Below are 20,503 nucleotides of genomic sequence, written 5' to 3' on the forward strand. Positions count from 1 at the left end.
AGCGAACTCATCCAATAGGTAGCGCCATAGCACAAACAATAACACACATTTTCAGTCTCTATTGGTGTTTTCTGAAAAATACTTGTTGAAAACCAAACATTATGGCTGTTAGCGAAGAAAACTACATTAATTAGCTGCACCGTTTTATAAGCCGCAAGATACAAAGTGTAGGAAAAAAAGAAGCGGGTTATAGTCCGGAAAATCCGGTAGGTTTTTGAGTTCATATTTTTGGGTGTCTGGAAAGGAAAGAAGTGGAATTATATTATTTTTAATCAATCAATCAATCAATCAATGTTTATTTATATAGCCCTAAATCACAAGTGTCTCAAAGGGCTGTACAAGCCACAACGACATCCTCGGTACAGAGCCCACATACGGGCAAGGAAAACTCACCCCAGTGGGACATCAATGTGAATGACTATGAGAAACCTTGGAGAGGACCGCATATGTGGGTAATGCTTAAACCAGGGGTGTCAAACGTACGGCCCGCGGGCCGGATTAGGCCCGTGAACAGGTTTTATCCGGCCCGCGGGATGAGTTTGCTCATGTATAAAAATGAGCCGAAATGTTCTGTTCTAAATGTGTCCACTAGATGTCGCAATAGCAATTCTTTGTATCTTTGTAGATTATGCTACATATGTAAAAAAACAACAAAAAAACAGTGCACCAGTCAAGGAAAATGAGCAAACTACATAAATAACAGCCTGTAATTTGATTCTGATATTTTTAGATTGAAAATTAACACCAATGAGTTGACTGATGAACACTATCACATGATTTATTCAGAAAGTATAAATAACGACAAATAAAGATAGAATACTATTAACCGCAACATGTAAGTGTAAAAAAACCCCAACAACATTATGATTTGTAAATTTTCAGAATGTGCTTGTTCTATTTTTAAACAAAGAAAACAATCTGAAGTTGTCTTTATTTTTAAGTTATCGTGCCGTGATTTTACCAGTCTGGCCCACTTGGGAGTAGATTTTTCTCCATGTGGCCCCCGATCTAAAATGAGTTTGACACCCCTGGCTTAAACTGTTCCCACAATTTGGTCTTCTTTATGGATGGGTAATATGGCCTATAATCTATATCTTGATATCTATATCTGCAGTCTCTTGCAAAAAAATATGTACTGGATTACCATATATATTTTGGTATATAAATGATAATAGAACCATTTTAAAATAGGTTACAAAGGCTCCTAATTTAGCTGCTGACGAATGTAGTAAAATATTGTGTAATTTTCAGTTGTATTGTCACGGCCCGGGCGCATGTCAATGCTCACTCATCTGTAAGCTCTGACGAGCGCACCTCCAGCAGCGCACCTCCAGGAGCGCACTTCCAGGAGCGCGCCAAGCGCGTGTCAGTTCGGCGGCAACAAGCAGCTGCAATCAATCTCCAGCAATCAGCGCACCTGCTGCTGATCAGAGGACCGCTTTCATAAGCCTGCACAACCTGCTATCCGGCGCCAGAACGTAGTCATCTGTTCGAGTACCGTAAGCAATCATCTAGCGCTATGTAACCTTGCTCTCTCTCTCTGTGTGTTCGCCACCATCGTGTTTGATTGGTCTTGTGTCTTCCTTCCTGCAGTCTGCATTAGCTGTGCGTAGTGATGGGTTGATGAGGCCTCATGAAGTGTTTCGACACATTGCAAAACTGTATTGATACTGTGTCGATACTGTGTCACTAAATACTGACATCTGCTGGACATTAAAAATCCCTACAGGCAACCTATGGACCGACTCAACTGACACTGATTTTATGACCTAGTATATACAATAATATAAACCAAGTCATTGTATTTCATTTATGATTATTTCATATCTTCATTTAAATAAAAATATATTTTTATCTTTTTTAGATACAGTCAAGTAATGTGAACATGTATCGTGACTAGGATGGTAGAAGGTGGAGATTGAACCCCAGTACCAGCAACCCTCCGATTGCTGGCACGGCCACTCTACCAACTTCGCCACGCTGTCATTCCTGTACCTTCTCTAGTAACAGTAGTGATGGGTCCCGCAACACAGATGCATCGGCGCATGCGTCGAGCTCATAGAGCGAAACCCTGTGTCGGTGCGCGTACCGCTTTTAGAAAGTCACGTGACCGATCATGAGCTGCTTTGGTCACGTGACCGATACGCGAACTGTATCGCACTGACGCCTCCTCTGTGCCCTGTGAGCAACGTTCCCTCTAAGGTGCGCGCCTGCGCAATTGCGCAGTGCTCAAGTGTCCTCCGCGCACACCGTGCGCCGCACAGCAAATATATGCCGCGCACCAAATCAAACCCATCTGACTTCTAAACAAAATAAACACATTTATTCTGTGTAATTTTGAAATGCAACTTTGAGTGACAGTGACAACAAGCGGCCCTAACGGTGTTCATCAACAACACGCATTGCGCCGCTTCCTAATAAACACAGTTTGGCGCGCACAGTTCATGAGCGGCCACGTGACCAGAACAGCTCATGAGCGGTCACGTGACCAAAACAGCTCGTGTTCGGTCACGTGACTTTCTAAAAGCGATACGCGCACCGACACAGGGTATCGCTCTATGAGCTCGACGCATGCGCCGATGCATCGGTGTTGCCGGACCCATCACTAGCTGTGCGTCTCATCTCCCCTGTGTTACCCCTTCGGGTCTCTGGCTGCCCCTTAGATCTCGACCTCCCGCCTGGACACGGACATTCGAGCCTGCCTTTCCCCTCCGGGACTTCCGCATCTCGCTCAACACTCCCGGTAACACACAACAGTTAATTCACACATAGTCGTGCACCATACCCACTGTTGGATGAAGTCACACTCCATACCCTTGTTTATTAATATTATTATTTGTTATTTATATATATATATATATATATATATATATATATATATATATATATATATATATATATATATATATATGACTCCCTTGTGGTCTGTGCCGTCTCCTCCCCCTGTACGAAACATGTATTCTCTTAACCCACAGGGACGGCGTGGCGCGGTTGGGAGAGTGGCTGTGCCAACAACATGAGGGTTCTTGGTTTGATCCCCAGCTTCAACCAACCTAGTCACGTCCGTTGTGTAAGGACACTTCACCCTTGCTCCTGATGGGTCGTGCTTAGGGCCTTGCATGGCAGCACCCGCCATCAGTGTGTGAATGTGTGTGAATGGGTGAATGTGGAAATACTGTCAAAGCGCTTTGAGTACCTTGAAGGTAGAAAAGCGCTCTAGAAGTACAACCCATTTACCATTTGCATTTATCAAAACTATTCTTAATTTACTTGCTAGTTTACTGTTAATATCGGTTTACTTTCTGTTGTAAAATGTATCCATTTACACTTTTGTTGAAATGTAATAGGCACATATTTTTCTGTTGTCTTTATACTTACATTATTGGCCTAATTATAGACTAATAAAATAGAGCTGCGAGCCAGAAATGGCCCCAGGGTCGCACTTTGGGACCCTTAATTTTATGAAGAGTATTAATCATAAAGTTCAACAAAAATAATAGACTTACCTATTCTCAGAAATACAATCACGCTGAACATCGACAGCAAGGTGGGGACGACCACACCGAAGAAGGTGGATAGTTTCTTCGGTTGCTTCGAGTGGGAGAACCGGGGCCGGGGACCGGCCGGCGTCTTCTCCCGGGCCAGGCCGGCTAAAGGAGCCCGCCGCTCGGATTCATTGACGCTGGTCAACAGACGGTAGTGGAGGAGCGGAGTCCGCTCTGACATCCTGACTAACTTCGCTCGTATCAAACAATAACACCTATTTTTCTTCTCAATATGCCATTGAATAATTTCGCAGATAACACGCCTGTAAAACTATCATCACTTAAGTTAATCAGTGACACGTTCTGGTCACTCGTGGCTCAAAAGTACGCTTCCTCCTTGACAACATAGGGACGCCGGGCGGGGGGAGGTTTTTGCAAATAAATAAATTGAGAAAACTCGGTTTCTATAGTTAACTCTAACTAATTTCAGCGACCTTTACAAATACTTTAAAAGTCAGGTCCAAGTCCGTAAATACTTCAGTTCTGATTCATTTCTCCTCAAAAGTGTCATGTGATGCACAAACCATCAAAACTACGCCATTAGCACGTATTTCCGGATTCGGATTTTCAAATTAAGACCCCTAATAAAAAAAAACAACCGGTGTATTATTTTTACTTTAATGATATGTGGCAAATAACGTTTGTTTATACTTTACTTAACGTCATAAATTAGTTTCAATACCAGCGTTAGTACTGGACTAACATTAACAATTATTTTCGGGATGAAACGACAATTTCCGGGTGCAGTTGTTGTATTTTGTGATACTTTACTAGAGTTTAAAATCCTTGTGTTGTCAATGGCAAGAGTGTTTTGAACCATTTTCTCGCAATCACATGTTTCGTTCTAACCAATCAAAACACAGTATTTGGGACGCCTTGTCCTAAATACATTTTAAATTTGAATTAATACCGTAACCAATACCATAAACATTTTGTAAAAAAAAGACTAAAATAAAACAGTATGGATATAAATAAATGGGTAATTTAGATCAAAATTTCACATTTGCGCCAGATTGTGCCTTTTGATCTATTTCAGGGGTGTCCAAACTTTTTCCACTGAGGGCCGCACACGGAAAAATTTAAGCATGCAGGGGCCATTTTGATATTTTCCATTTTCAAACCATAACAAAATATATGGATTTTTTTAACCTTTAGGGCTCCCGGGGACCATAAAGGGTCTCAGTCATTAAAATGTTAAAAATAAGTCAAATTATTATTATTATGTTTTATTTAACGCTTACAGTAAATCTCTATATCAACTTCAGGTTGATAAAAAGTTTTTAAAAAAAAAGGTTTTATGCCTTTTCTGTCAAAGACAACTTTGTTTTTTATAGTAAAACTGGAAATATGCAGTATTTAGTAATTAGAGCTCTAAAAGATCAATAATGCAGGACACCGTTGATTTTAATTTAATGTTTTTGAGTAATCACAGTGAAAATATTAATAAAATCCCACTAAATATATTTGGGATCCAAAAGGTCCCCCACTCATAAAGTGATACATTTTTATTAGGTTTTATTTACTTTCAACACTTAAGTTACAAGATCAACTTCAGATATATCTGTCGATTTTACGTTTAAACTATTATTTTGTTTGTTTTTATACTCTTTTGTGTCAAAGAAAACATTGATGTTTTTATATGGCAACCACACAATATATGCAATATTTTTTCCACATAAAAAATTTTAAAATGAAATTTTTGAAGTAATTGGAGCCATGAATAGGTCAATAATTCATTATAACATAGATTTTTTGTCTTTTTTTTTTTTGAGCAACGGCAAAAAAATGAAAAATAAAGAAAGACAAAAGAAACAAAAACAGCCTGCATGGCAGCTTTGTGTCAACGTTGCAACTTTTTCTCGTTAGATTTCACCTCATTCCACTTTTTTAAATGTTTATTTTTATTTTTGCAATACTATCAATTTTGCAATTTTTGCATAATGTGTGGCGGGCCGGTAAACAATTAGCTGCGGGCCGCAAATGGCCCCCGGGCCGCACTTTGGACACCACTGATCTATTTGTATAATCACATGTTTCGTTCTAACCAATCAAACCACAGTATTTGGGACGCCTGCCGCTTCCCTTGTCCTGAAGACATTTTAAATTTGAATTAATACCATAATCACTACCATAAACATTTTGTAAAAAGGCTAAAATAAAACATTATGGATAAAAATAAATGTGTAATTTGGATAAAAAGTTCAGATTTGCGCCAGATTGTGTCTTTTGCTCTATTTGTATAATGTTTCTGTTGTTGTTGTTGTTGTTTTTGTTTATTGTGATTTCTCAATGAGCAGGAGTCATGATCATTGAATAATTATGTCACGAGTGCAAAATAAGGACAAAAAACAACAATGTATCACAACTTGTAGAGTTGCTATAACAAAATGTGTGGTTTTTAAAACTTTCATTCTATTTGTGAAAATCAATAAACCATTTTTTGGGCATCTCCAGATTAGTCCAGGTCTAGATTAAAAAACGCTATGTAAAGTTTTCAAAACTACAAAAAACTAGATTACCCCACAGTCCCTGAAGGTTCATTAAAACACAGTTTGTAATTTACCTACAACTAAAAATGGTTAAATGTGTCTTTATTGTGTTTAAAAAATATATATAATAAAGGTTTCACAAATCACAAACTGTTTTTATGAATATTCAGGGTCTGTGAGGTAATCTAGTCTAGATTTAAGAGCCTTAAATACATCTATCCATTTATCCGTTTTCTACCTCTTGACCCTCTTGGGGTCACGGAGGGCTGAGGCTTATCATAGTTGTAGTCAGGCAGAAGGCGGGGTACACCCTGGACAAGTCGCCACCTCATCGTATGGCCAACACATATAGACAGACAACATTCACACTCACATTCACACTCGAGGGCCAATTTAGTGTTGCCAATCAACCTATCCCCAGGTGCATGTCTTTGGAGGTGGGAGGAAGCCGGAGTACCCGGAGGGAACCCACGCAGTCATGCAAACTTCACACAGAAAGACCCAGACCCCTTGGATGGAATCCAGGATATATAGTAGTTTTTCATCTGGACCTAACTAAACTGGTCTATGAGCAAATGGGTTAAATTCGTCTTTATTTTAATTATCACTAACAGGTAAAGGTTTCATAAACCATAAACTTTGTTGTATTGACTCCATACAAAACATTTACTAATATTTTGGTTAAATTGTTGTTTTTTAACTTCACATGCTGTGCGTGCCCCTCGATCCGTAGGGTCCAGTTTTGCTAAAAAGTGCATTTAAATTCTCTCTTAATAAATGACAAGGCACTTAATATTAGACATATTCCTAGTCCCTTCCTGCTCATTCACTGATAAGAATATGGTGGCGCACAGTATTGGTGCTACATGGTATCATAAGGCAGATGTGGAACTAGAGCCCCATTTGGAGTTGTTTCAGGAAAGGTTACAAATGTATGTATTAATTATGTTACATTTATTATTTTGTGATTCTACTTACTGAAAAACCTTGTCCATTTGTCGAAGGAGAGTCAACGGGAATGCGGGCTCCCGTGGATGTAATATAAAAGGTAGCGTGTGCTTTGTATTACCTGGCCGTCGAGGGAAAACTACGGAAAACAGCGAATGCATTTGGACTGGCAAAGCAGACGATATCAGTTATTGTCCGCCATGTATGTTGCGGACTCAACGTCTAGGTCCAGAGTATATAAAGTCACCAAAAACGAATGGACAATGAAGGTGAAGGCAAACGAGTGAGGAGTGTCCTGACCAGATATCTACATCCATATTTTGATTGATGTAAAATGTTATTTATCACATTGTTTACGTGTCTAATAAAGATTTGATTAATTTATGATGGCTGAGGTGTGATTCACTACAATAGGGCCCCACAGCGCACTGGATTCCAGTAAATTGAAATACCACAACACTGGATATTGTTCAGATAAGTTAAATTTAGGAACTTGCACACAAAGCAACACTGGAGGTGACTATGACGTGTGTTGCGCCGGCGGACGGAGGGAGGATGGGTGGCATTGTTGTGTGTGGACACGGATAAGGTTAGGTGGGATTTACCCTGGATAACCTTAGTGTAAATGGGGGCCAAATTATCCATAGTCCATTGTCCATAGGTGTGAATGGTTCTTTGTCTACATGTGTCCAGCTGGGATTGGCATCTGCTCACTAATGACCCTAATAAAGAACAACTGTACAGAAACTGGATGGGTAAAAGTACTTTAGTTGTGATTTGGTTGTGAATCGATTGTGTTGAGTTAACTAATCCTATAATTCGTATACTTCTGTTTTGTATCATGTTCATCTTTTATGACCATGGGTGAACTGACCATCAGTGAGTTTTGCCAGCAGGCCGATCAATATTGGACGATTTTTTTGCGATTATTTTGTTGTTGTTTCTTTTACTGCGCCTTGCATTGGGAACTATGGTAACTGTCCCGTCCCAGGATCGGGGTCATGCCGCTGCAGACAACAGATAACAGAAGCAGATAGGTGGAGATGTATTGGCTCAGTCAATGGCTTGACTGTCAGGACTACCTAGCCCAATGGTCCCATGTGAGAGGCTACAGAGGCCCAGGAATGAATAATTGATGCATCTTTTGTCGTTTTCCTCGTATGGAGCTTTCCAGTGTGTGATTTGTGAGTGACCTGCAGTACTTGGCTGTCAGCCTGCCAATGCCATGATAGTTGCATTATTGTACCTCTTTGAGTGTATGATAAACAGTCCTGAATTTCAAATCCTTACTCAAGTAACCTTCTTAAGAGCGAGTGATAAAAGCACGGTGAAGTGATTTATTCATTTAGGGTTCCAGGATATAAAGACACTGTTCAGTAAAGTGGTGTTATTAAGGGTTTATGTGTTTGGATGTACATCAATGGGGCGATTTGGCGTATACCTGCGTGCGGATTGTAGTGGGTATTTCTAAACCAAAAAGCCCAGGGCTAAATTTTAATCCGAGTTCCTCTTTGTTCATGAATTTGGTTCCGCATAAGCTCCTATGTTATGTAATTGTTGTCGTAGACTAAGGGGCTACAATCAATCAATCAAATTTCACGATTGTGGCTGCCACAATCAAACGAGGGTGATCATCTGTGATGTTAACATTTACAAACCCCGTTTCCATATGAGTTGGGAAATTGTGTTAGATGTAAATATAAACGGAATACAATGATTTGCAAATCATTTTCAACCCATATTCAGTTGAATATGCTACAAAGACAACATATTTGATGTTCAAACTGATAATCTTTTTTTGTTGTTGCAAATAATCATTAACTATAGAATTTGATACCAGCAACACGTGACAAAGAAGTTGGGAAAGGTGGCAATAAATACTGATAAAGTTGAGGAATGCTCATCAAACACTTATTTGGAACATCCCACAGGTGAACAGGCAAATTGGGAACAGGTGGGTGCCATGATTGGGTATCAAAGTAGATTCCATGAAATGCTCAGTCATTCACAAACAAGGATGGGGCGAGGGTCCCCACTTTGTCAACAAATGCGTGAGCAAATTGTTGAACAGTTTAAGAAAAACCTTTCTCAACCAGCTATTGCAAGGAATTTAGGGATTTCACCATCTACAGTCCGTAATATCATCAAAGGGTTCAGAGAATCTGGAGAAATCACTGCACGTAAGCAGCTAAGCCCGTGACCTTCGATCCCTCAGGCTGTACTGCATCAACAAGCGACATCAGTGTGTAAAGGATATCACCACATGGGCTCAGGAACACTTCAGAAACCCACTGTCAGTAACTACAGTTGGTCGCTACATCTGTAAGTGCAAGTTAAAACTCTCCTATGCAAGGAGAAAACCGTTTATCAAAAACACCCAGAAACGCCGTCGGCTTCGCTGGGCCTGAGCTCATCTAAGATGGACTGATACAAAGTGGAAAAGTGTTCTGTGGTCTGACGAGTCCACATTTCAAATTGTATTTGGAAACTGTGGACGTCGTGTCCTCCGGACCAAAGAGGAAAAGAACCATCCGGATTGTTATAGGCGCAAAGTTGAAAAGCCAGCATCTGTGATGGTATGGGGGTGTATTAGTGCCTAAGACATGGGTAACTTACACATCTGTGAAGGCGCCATTAATGCTGAAAGGTACATACAGGTTTTGGAGCAACATATGTTGCCATCCAAGCAACGTTACCATGGACGCCCCTGCTTATTTCAGCAAGACACTGCCAAGCCACGTGTTACATCAATGTGGCTTCATAGTAAAGAGTGCGGGTACTAGACTGGCCTGCCTGTAGTCCAGACCTGTCTCTCATTGAAAATGTGTGGCACATTATGAAGCCTAAAATACCACAACAGAGACCCCCGGACTGTTGAACAACTTAAACTGTACATCAAGCAAGAATGGGAAAGAATTCCACCTGAGAAGCTTAAAAAATGTGTCTCCTCAGTTCCCAAATGTTTACTGAGTGTTGTTAAAAGGAAAGGCCATGTAGCACAGTGGAGAACATGCCCTTTCCCAACTACTTTGGCACGTGTTGCAGCCATGAAATTCTAAGTTAAATATTTTTTGCAAAAAAAAAAAAAAGTTTATGAGTTTGAACATCAAATATCTTGTCTTTGTAGTGCATTCAATTGAATATGGGTTGAAAAGGATTTGCAAATCATTGTATTCCGTTTATATTTACATCTAACACAATTTCCCAACTCATATGGAAACGGGGTTTGTAAAAAGTAGACTCTGCTGCATATCAAATCAAGAAAAAGAGCAACAGCGGTTCATCTTGAAGCATTGTGAAACGGATATGCCCATGCCACAGGCGATTCTGTATGCGCACAGAGCTCCATGACCACACCGCTCCCCCTCTGGCATTAACAATCTTTTTTCTGGGCTGCTGCAGTGGGTCGCCTGTTTTACTTCCGTCGAGTCCTCCGCTTGCATTAAAGACCGCACTTGTCACGCTGAAGCATTGCGATTGTTTGCAAAACCCCGGAATGTAGAGACAGCATGCAAAGTGCAGGTGTACAATGAGTCAGGCGGCTCTGGCAAATAAAGCTTCCTATAATTGTAACAGGAGACTGTGGTGAGGAAGAACTCCTTTTTCCCTTAGTTGCTACTTCCTGTGGAAGCACTGAAAACGGGAACAATCACAGTAAAGACACAACACAAAACCTGCAGTCATGAAGGATCATGACAGGATGCAGCCCCAATATGACAGATTCCAGATGTTGTAAATTACCGTATTTTTCGGGCTATAAGTCGCAGTTTTTTTCATAGTTTGGCCGGGGGTGCGACTTATACTCTGGAGCAACTTATGTGTGAAATTTTTAACACATTACCGTAAAATATCAAATAATATTATTTAGCTCATTCACGTAAGAGACTAGACGTATAAGATTTCATGGGATTTAGCGATTAGGAGTGACAGATTGTTTGGTAAACGTATAGCATGTTCTATATGTTATAGTTATTTGAATGACTCTTACCATAAAATGTTACGTTAACATACCAGGCACGTTCTCAGTTGGTTATTTATGCGTCATATAACGTACACTTATTCAGCCTGCTGTTCACTATTCTTTATTTATTTTAAATTGCCTTTCAAATGTCTATTCTTGGTGTTGGGTTTTACCAAATAAATGTCCCCAAAAAATGCGACTTATACTCCAGTGCAACTTATATATGTTTTTTTCCTTCTTTATTATGCATTTTCGGCCGGTGCGACTTATACTCCAGTGCGACTTATACTCCGAAAAATACGGTAAGTCCTAGATGTAAAACAAAAATTCCCAAATCAGGGAGGGAGGACTGGCGTAGGGCCTGATTAAAACGGCAACAGGTGGCACCTGCACAACACGCTGTTTTGCTAATAAAGTCTGGAGAAACTTTTCCATTGAGTGTCACACCAGCAAGACTTCCTACCCATTAGAATTCATGGGCCGTCTGCATCTGTGCAACATAAAAAGGGATAAATAGAGCTACATGCTACTGTTAGTGATAGTATTGAACAAAACACCTTTTGTCATGGATAACATTTATTTAGCTCTTTTAATGGACACTTTTACAACAAATGACTTTTCATTGACCTATCAAAGGCTTATGATACTGTTAAACATGCTATTAGAAATAAAAGACTAATTTGTTCAGGATTGTCCAAGGAGGCAGTTGCTTGGTTTTCTAATTATTTCTGTATGAGAACTAACAGCATTAAATATGACGGACATGCGTCAGACTTTGTGACAATCCACAGTATTGCCGGGCTTGTGTTGGAAAACTTATTTTGTTTATTAGTTGTATGAATGACCTGGGGCTTTATCTGCCGAATGCTAATATGCATTTGTATGGCCATGACAGTTCTTTATTGTTGTGGATCCACTCTTGTCCGAGCCATTGGGATTGTTCCTCGTTAAATAATGGTTAAATAAATAAAATTGTGCCACGTTCACGCGTGCCCACTCGATGGCTTGCCGAATGTAAAAGTTCAGTCACACTTTTCTAGCAGATATATTTCTCATATTCAACTCACTTTTCTCAGATGTAACTAACTTTTCTCACATTTAGCTAATTTTCATCACATTTAAGTTTAAATTAAATGTTTACTCTACATATATCTAAATATTAAATATACTTTTGTAAGTCTAAATGTTAAATTTAAATCTAAATGTTAGATCTAAACCTAAATTTTAGATATAAATCTATATGTTAACTCTAAATGTTGAATCTAAACCTAAATGTTAAATGTGAGAAATATATCTGCTAGAAAGGTGTGACTGGCCTTTTACATTCGGCACCCCTTACCACCTAGTTAACACATAGCATTAAAAGAATGTTAGGTTAGGGTTCTCCAATGGGGAGTTAGAACCCTTACGGTTAAACAGAAACCTAGCAAAGCCTAACGCTCACCAAATATTCAGACAACAAAACAACCCAAACGTTATACTGTGGTTAAACGGTTACCTCTGCACAACAATTGTATTAGACAGCTCCATTTTTGTTTCATCTGACATCACATGGACAAAGATAAGACCTTCTGGAGGAAAGTTCTGTGGTCAGATGAAACAAAAATTTAGCTGTTTGGCCACAATACCCAGCAATATGTTTGGAGGAGAAAAGGTGAGGCCTTTAATCCCAGGAACACCGTTCCTACCGCCAAGCATGGTGGTGGTAGTATTATGCTCAGGGCCTGTTTTGCTGCCAATGGAACTGGTGCTTTACAGAAAGTAAATGGGACAATGAAAAAGGAGGATTACCTCCAAATTCTTCAGGACAACCTAAAATCATCAGCCCTGAGGTTGGGTCTTGGTCGCAGGTGGTTGTTCCAAAAGGACAATGACCCAAAACACACGTCAAAAGTGGTAAAGGAATGGCTAAATCAGGCTATAATTAAGGTTTTAGAGTGGCCTTCCCAAAGTCCTGACTTAAACGTGTGGACAATGTTAACAAGTCCATGTCAGGAAACCAACAAATTTAGCTGAACTGCACCAATTTTGTCAAGAGGAGTGGTCAAAAATTCAACCAGAAGCTTGCCAGAAGCTTGTAGATGGCTACCAAAAGTGCCTTATTGCAGTGAAACTGGCTAAGGGACATGTAACCAAATATTAACATTGCTGTATGTATACTTTTGACCCAGCAGATTTGGTCACATTTTCAGTAGACCCATAATAAATTCATAAAAGAACCAAACTTCATGAATGTTTTTTGTGACAAACAAGTATGTGCTTCAATCACTCTATCACAAAAAAATAAGAGTTGTAGAAATGATTGGAAACTTAAGACAGCCATGACTTATGTTCTTTACAAGTGTATTTAAACTTTTGACCACAACTATATATATATATATATATATATATATATATATATATATATATATATATATATATATATATATTATATATATATATATATATATATATATATATATATTGGGAAGACTATGTCTCCCAGCTGGCCTGGGAATGCCTCGGGATCCCCCGGGAAGAGCTGGAAGAAGTTGCTGGGGAGAGGGAAGTCTGGGCTTCCCTGCTTAGGCTGCTGACCCCGCGACCCGACCTCAGATAAGCGGAAGAAGATGGATGGATGGATGGATATATATATATATATATATATATATATATATATATATATATATATATATATATATATATATATATATATATATATATATATATATATATATATATATATATATATATATATGTATATATATATATATATATATATATATATATATATATATATATATATATATATATATATATATATATATATATATATATATATATATATATATCTGTATATATATATATATATATATAGCCCTTTGAGACTTCTGTGATTTAGGGCTGTATAAATAAACATTGATTGATTGATTCATATTACAAGTAACGTTCCAGGAAACACTAAACTGCTTGCCTTTTGAAGCAAGGAGTAACGAAAAAGCTAACCAAAGGCCACCCAATTAGGGTGGCTTTTGGTTAGCTTTATTTCTCAAGAAGCTAACGTAATCAAACCGTTTTGGAAACCAAAAATGGTTAGGAGGGTAACAACCCGCATTGCCTTTTGGTTACCATCTTGGGGTACCTGTTAGGGTAAAATATCATGTGGGGTCAAAATAAATTGCATGATTAATCTGTATATATACATGATTAATGCAAATTTTTTGGTGATTAATCACATGAATTAATATAACTCATTATTTTTTACATCCCTGCAAAAAAATTGATATTTGTAAAAATACGATTTTTGATTGTATCATGCTAGTATCAGTCCTATATTAATACTACCTTGGTATCCATACAATTCAATCAATTCACCAATCCACCTATTGTTCAAACCATGGCAGGAATCCTTGCAATATTTAAACAATAGACTGTCTTATTTTGTTCTATCAGCAAAACGGCTCTGATGAATACACAATCTAAGGTAATAATGCTCATTTAACTATATATGCTCACACACCCACCCAAATAAGATTTTTGCGAGAAAAGAGATCCTTGCAGCACACAATTTTGTATGGCGGCCCTTCTCTATGGGAAGATCAGTTACCGTAGCAACACCAAGCAGTAAGTGCCTTTTCAAAGGCTGCACTCCTCTGTCACGACCACCCCCTTCTTATTCTCTTTTATCAGCTCTCATTCTACCTAATGCAGCCACAACAGAGGAGTTAGCACAACATTGGGACGTCTTCTTTGCATCCTTCAGTTTTAAGTCTTCTGCAGAGGTATGAAAGTGAATTTTGTCTCTCTTTTTTTTGCCTTCAGCGGGATATCTGTCCTGCACACCAAAAGATCTGACAAAAAGGATGAAAAGCTGATGCCTGAGGCCTGGAGACATTTACAAACAGCCACGCTTTCAAACAGTAAATGGAATTATTGTATTTTTTCATGTTTTGAATTCTTTCCAAACGTCACATGGGGAGAAACATACTTTAATTCCAACACTGTTGACAGACAAAGATATGAGGGAGTGGAATTTTTTTCATTATCATAATGTCAGGACTGGCTTTTTGTCCCAGAAGAAATGAAAAAGAAAATAAACGTATTTACGGGAGTGACAATAAGGACACAGATTGTTTGCAGGAGCTGTCCGGGTGTCCTGCTTGTAAAAGACCCAATAATGTTACCCTGATCCTGCCATGCTCTCACACCATGTGTGTGCACTGTATGTCTGCCCAAGAGGCCAAGCGGTCTGGTCGATCCCACCGACATAATTTGAGCTGCTCTGTGTTGTGTCCACTGTGTGGCTACCATGTGGAGCTGCCCTGCGAGACGTGGTCGTCTGCTTTGTCCTGTCTCCCGCGATATCCCACCCTGAAGTTCACACGTGCCAGCCAGGATGACATTGGCAGACGGGAGATGGCTTCTGAACCACATCAACTGCAAGTAAGAGTTCTCAAATCTATTGAAGCACATTGGGTATTTTGATTCTATATATTGCCCCACTGTCCTCTGTCAGGGGGAAACCTACTCTCTGGTTGCAAATGAGGACACAGCGCAATGTGAGTTTATGTAAGCAATACTTGCACCTTTCATACATTACTACATCATGAATGTTTCACTAACTCCATGGACAGTTGTCTTGTTTTACCTGGTTTATTTCGGATATAAGCACGCCATTTATGTCGAAATAGCTTGTCTCCAAATTCCACATTTTGCAGCTTCGCGTCGCTGAAAAAACAAGCCCATAGTTGCTTTTAAATACTTTGATCTTTGCGCTATCTCTCCGAAAAGAATACTCATTCATTTTGTGGTTAGCCATGACTAAAAGTAAACCGACAACATGCTTCTTACTGTACATTGTTCGTAGATGCAATGCAGCGAACTTAAGCGAACGCTTAACAGGCAACAGCTAAGAAATGCTACATGTAAAAGAGAATAAAACATGCTTTGATTCAAATTAACCAAGCTGAATATGCCGTAAACACACCAACATGTGCCAGGGGATGGCATTAAAAGGGATGTTTGTCATTTTGTAGGGCTGATATATTCCAGGCATTCGCTGCCTGTTTCTTTGCTCACTAACCAAAGCTTTGCTTTCGTGCTGGAAATGAGTCAAAACTCCTTCCAATGAGGAAGCAGTGCCTGGCGACTCTCTAGTGGTAGCCAAGGTAGTTAAAAAACTCCTTGTTGCCTGGGCCCCGGGGGTGGATGAGATCCGCCCGGAGTTCCTTAAGGCTCTGGATGCTGTGGGACTGTCTTGGTTGACAAGATTCTGAAGCATTGCTTAAACATCGGGTTCCTCTATTTAAAAAGGGCAACGAGAAAGTGTGTTTAAACTATCCCGGGATCACACTCCTCAGTCTTCCCAGTAAGGTATACTGAAGAGAAGGCTACGCTGTATAGTCCAACCTCGGATTCAGGGGGAGCAGTGGGGTTTTGGCCCTGGTCGTGGAACTGTGGACCAGGTCTATACTCTCGGCAAGATCCTTGAGGGTGCGTGGGAGTTTGCCCAACCAGTGTACATGTGTTTTGTGGACTTGGAGAAGGGATTCAACCGTGTCCCTCGGGAAGTCCTGTGGAGAGTGCTAAGAGAATATCAGTGTCAAAGCCTCGTCCGCATTGCAGGCAGTAAATCAGACCCGTTTCCAGTGAGGGTAGGATTTCGCCGGGGCTGCTCTTTTTCATCGATTCTGTTCATAACATTTATGGACAGAATTTGTAGGCGCAACCAAGTAGCTGAGGAGATCCAGTTTGGTGGCTGCAGGATTAGGTCTCTGCTTTTTGCAGATGATGTGGTCCTGCTGTCTTCATCTGGCCCGCATCTTCAGCTTTCACTGGATCGGTTCGTGGCCGAGTGTGAAGCGACCGGGATGAAAATTAGTACCTCTAAGTCCGAGTCCACGGTTTTCGCCCGTAAAAGGGTTGAGTGCCATTCACGGGGTCAGGAAGGCGTTCTTGCCCCAACTGAAGGAGTTCCAGTACCTCGTAGTCTTGTTCACAAGTGAGGCAAGAGTGGATCGTAAGATCGACAGGCGGATTGTTCGGCATCTGCAGTGAGGCAGACCCTGTATCCATCAGTTGTGGTGAAGAAGGAGTTGAGCCCCAAAGCAGAGCTCTCAATTTACCGGTCCTTCTACTTACTCATCCTCATCTATGGTCATGAGCTTTGGAATATGACCAGAAGGACTGGATCACGAGTCCAAGTGGCCGAAATTAGTTTCCTCTTTCGAGTGGCGGGGTACTCCCTTAGAGATAGGTTAAAAATCTATGTCATTCAGGAGGAGCTCAGAGTAAAGCCGCTGCTCCTCCACATTGAGTGGAAATATTGTGTAAATTATTTTATAACATGTTCTGGCTGAAACACCACAATTATATAATTTTTAACAGGCTGAATATTACAATGTATTAATAAATAGAGAAGGTTAAGACACATTCATGCAGATTACATTACCAAACATCTTTGAAAGTCAAAACATGATCGTAACAATCCACATACTTTATTGTGTTAGTAATGCGTGAAGCTGGTATCTAAACATAGTGTAGCTCCTCTGAATGCAAGGACTTGCACAGCAGGAATAAAAAATTGTGTATTACTCCAAAATACAAAATCAACGTACTGCAGATTTATTTTAATTTTTATGGTCATTAAATGCATGTTATTTCCATTTTGTGTTCAGCTGTTTAAAAAGCACAAAGTTTAAAACACATTTCATTAAAGCTAACTAACTGTCCAGTCATGATATTAAACACTGGAAAATTATCCGTCGAGGATACACTTTTTAATGATGAAAAATTATATCAATCTTTAATTGCGAATAACTATTTTAAACGTTTGACAGCCCTATATATATATACATATATATCTCTACATATACAGTATATGCATTTAGACTTACACTTGGACTTAGACTTCCTTTTATTGTCATTCAAATTAGAACTTTACAGTACAGATAAGAACAACATTTTGTTGCATTAGCTCGTTGTAGTGCAGGATAAAAGAGCAATAAGGTGCAAATATAAATAAATAGATTACTGTACAAATAAATATATTGCACTTTTGCATATGCATCCACGTTTATGGATGTATGTTGTATTGTCCTTATATTCCAGCGAGTTAATCCATTTTGGGGGGGAATTGAGGGGATTATTATGATGCGTTCAAGAGTTTTATGGCCTGAGGGAAGAAGCTGTTACAGAACCTGAAGGTTCTGCTACGGAGGCTGCAGAACCTCTTTCTAGAGTCCAGCTGTGAAAACAGTCCTTGGTGGGGGTGAGAGGAGTCTCTACAGATTTTCTGAGCCCTGGTCAGGCAGTGGCTTTTTGCGTTTTCCCAGATAGGAGGAAGAGGAGTCTTGACGATCTTTTCCGCTGTCCTCACCACTCTCTGCAGAGACTTCCAGTCTGAGGCACTGCAGGCTCCAGTCCAGACAGAGATGCAGTTGGTCAGCAGGCTCTCTATAGTGCCTCTGTAGAATGTGGTGAGAATGGGGGGAGGGAGCTGTGCTCTTTTCATCCGACGCAAAAAGTGCATGCGCTGCTGAGCTCTTTTTACAAGAGCTCTGGTGTGTAGGGACCAGGTCATATTGTCAGTTATCTGCACCCTCAGGAACTTGGTGCTGCTTACCATCTCCACTGCTGTGCCGTTGATGAAGAGTGGAGTGTGGCTGGACTGAAGTCGACAATGATCTCCTTGGTCTTGTCGACATTCAGGACCAGGTTTTTGGTTCTGCACCAGTCAACCAGATATTTCACCTCCTCCTTGTAGTCCATGTTGTTGTCACAGATAAGGCCCACTACTGTTGTGTCGTCCGCATACTTCACAATGTGGTTAGTAGTGGACCTGGCGCAGCAGTCATGGGTCATCAACGTGAACAGCAGTGGACTAAGGACGCAGCCCTGGGGGGAGCCGGTGCTCAGGGAGATGACACTGGAGGTGTTGTCGCCCACTCTCACAGACTGGGGTCTGTCTGTGAGGAAGTCAAGCAGCTAGTTGCATAGGGGAGTACTGAATCCAAGGGGGGCCAGTTTGCTCACCAAGTGCTGCGGGATGATTGTGTTGAACGCCGAGCTGAAGTCCAGAAACAACATCTGCACGTGTGTGTCCTTTCCTTCCCGATGTTCTAAGCTCAGGTGGAGTGCAGAGGAGATGGTGTCCTCTGTGGAGCGGTTAGGGCGATAAGCAAACTGGTATGGGTCGAATGTGGGGGGAAGTCTAGAGACAATATGTTCCTTTACCAGCCTCTCAAAGCACTATATATATATATATATATATATATATATATATATATATATATATATATATATATATATATATATATATATATATATATATATATATATATATATATATATATATATATATATATATAAATATTGTCATGTCTGTTGATCATGTTTTTGTTTAGTTATGTTCTGCTTGGTTTTTGGACACTTTTTAGTTCCTGCTTTCACTCCCTTGCCTTGTCACCATGACTACTCATTAGTTTCACCTGTCTCACGTTTTGCACTCGCGCACCTGTCACAAATCATGTCTGTATTATTTAAGCCCATTGTTGCCAGGAAGTCAGCCTGGCAACATTAACTCTGATACCTCCATGATTACGCGTCCATGCCCAGTGTTGGGACTAACGCGTTACTAAGTAACGCGTTACTGTAACGCCGTTAGTTTCGGCGGTAACTAGTAATCTAACGTGTTATTTTTTTATATACAGTAACTCAGTTACCGTTACTGCATGATGCGTTACTGCGTTATTTTACGTTATTTTTATGTAGTATCGGCCAGAAACCGAAGATCTAAGTGTGTTTTATTGGAGCGCTCCGGTGGAAAAGAAGAGGCGTGCTTTCCCCCACCCACAGAAAGCACGCGTCCCCGCAGGGGAGACGTTCCTCCAGAGCCGTACTTCGGGTCTAACAACCTTCACTTTACCCGGAAGAGGGTCTTTACAGCTGAGGGTGAATGACGAACCCGGCGGTTTGTTGCAACTTTGTGACTTTATTGCACGCAGCCATCCACCAAGCTAGAGCACCTACACGCACTCACTGTCGCCGCTCCCTCACCTCTCTCGCCCACTCACTCACTGACGTCACTCACCTCTCATGCTGTCATATCTTAAAGGGCCACACACACACACACACACATACGCTACTCTCATAACAACTAACAAGACATCATGGCGAAGCCAGAAGTCGAGTTTTTTAACATGGAGACATTCTCAATACTTTTCTTTTGTCGAGCGCAAAGAAAATAACATTTTAGTTAAATGTAAGTTGTGTCTTGGATCGAAGATCCTATCTACTTAGAGTTAAAGTTAAAGTGCCATTATGTTGCAGCTATTTAAAATAGTTTTGTCAATTTTTTCTGGCCTGAAATAAATTGGCCCTTTGAAACATATCTTTGTCTTTGTGTGTTGTATGTAGACCACATTGCTTTCTGAGTTCAGTGATGCAAATGCATGTCAAGTTGATCAACAGATTGTATTATTCTCCAGTGCAATAACAGTACTGAAATGAAGGCTAAAAGGGCATTAATGGGAGCCTTAAAAAAAGGGGGGGGGAAAGAAGTAACTAAATAGTTACTTTTC

At 40.1% G+C, this 20,503-nt stretch overlaps 1 protein-coding gene and 1 long non-coding RNA gene across 3 annotated transcripts in view; one reads left to right on the top strand and one right to left on the bottom strand.

Moving 5' to 3' along the window:
* LOC133663453 (solute carrier family 12 member 9-like) overlaps positions 1-4,053 on the bottom strand; it is a 137,479-nt gene extending 133,426 nt beyond the window's left edge. The window contains exon 1 of the mRNA XM_062067927.1: positions 3,507-4,053. Within this exon, the coding sequence (XP_061923911.1) occupies positions 3,507-3,726 (220 nt within the window). The 5' untranslated portion in view covers positions 3,727-4,053. The remainder of the gene's footprint in view (positions 1-3,506) is intronic.
* A 10,592-nt stretch (positions 4,054-14,645) lies between these two features.
* LOC133663454 (uncharacterized) overlaps positions 14,646-20,503 on the top strand; it is a 56,342-nt gene continuing 50,484 nt past the window's right edge. For both annotated transcript variants that reach the window (XR_009828354.1, XR_009828355.1), the window contains exon 1: positions 14,646-15,365. This is a non-coding gene — a long non-coding RNA (uncharacterized LOC133663454). The remainder of the gene's footprint in view (positions 15,366-20,503) is intronic.

The sequence above is a fragment of the Entelurus aequoreus genome, linkage group LG13, assembly GCF_033978785.1.
Source record: "Entelurus aequoreus isolate RoL-2023_Sb linkage group LG13, RoL_Eaeq_v1.1, whole genome shotgun sequence".
Lineage (NCBI taxonomy): Eukaryota > Metazoa > Chordata > Actinopteri > Syngnathiformes > Syngnathidae > Entelurus > Entelurus aequoreus.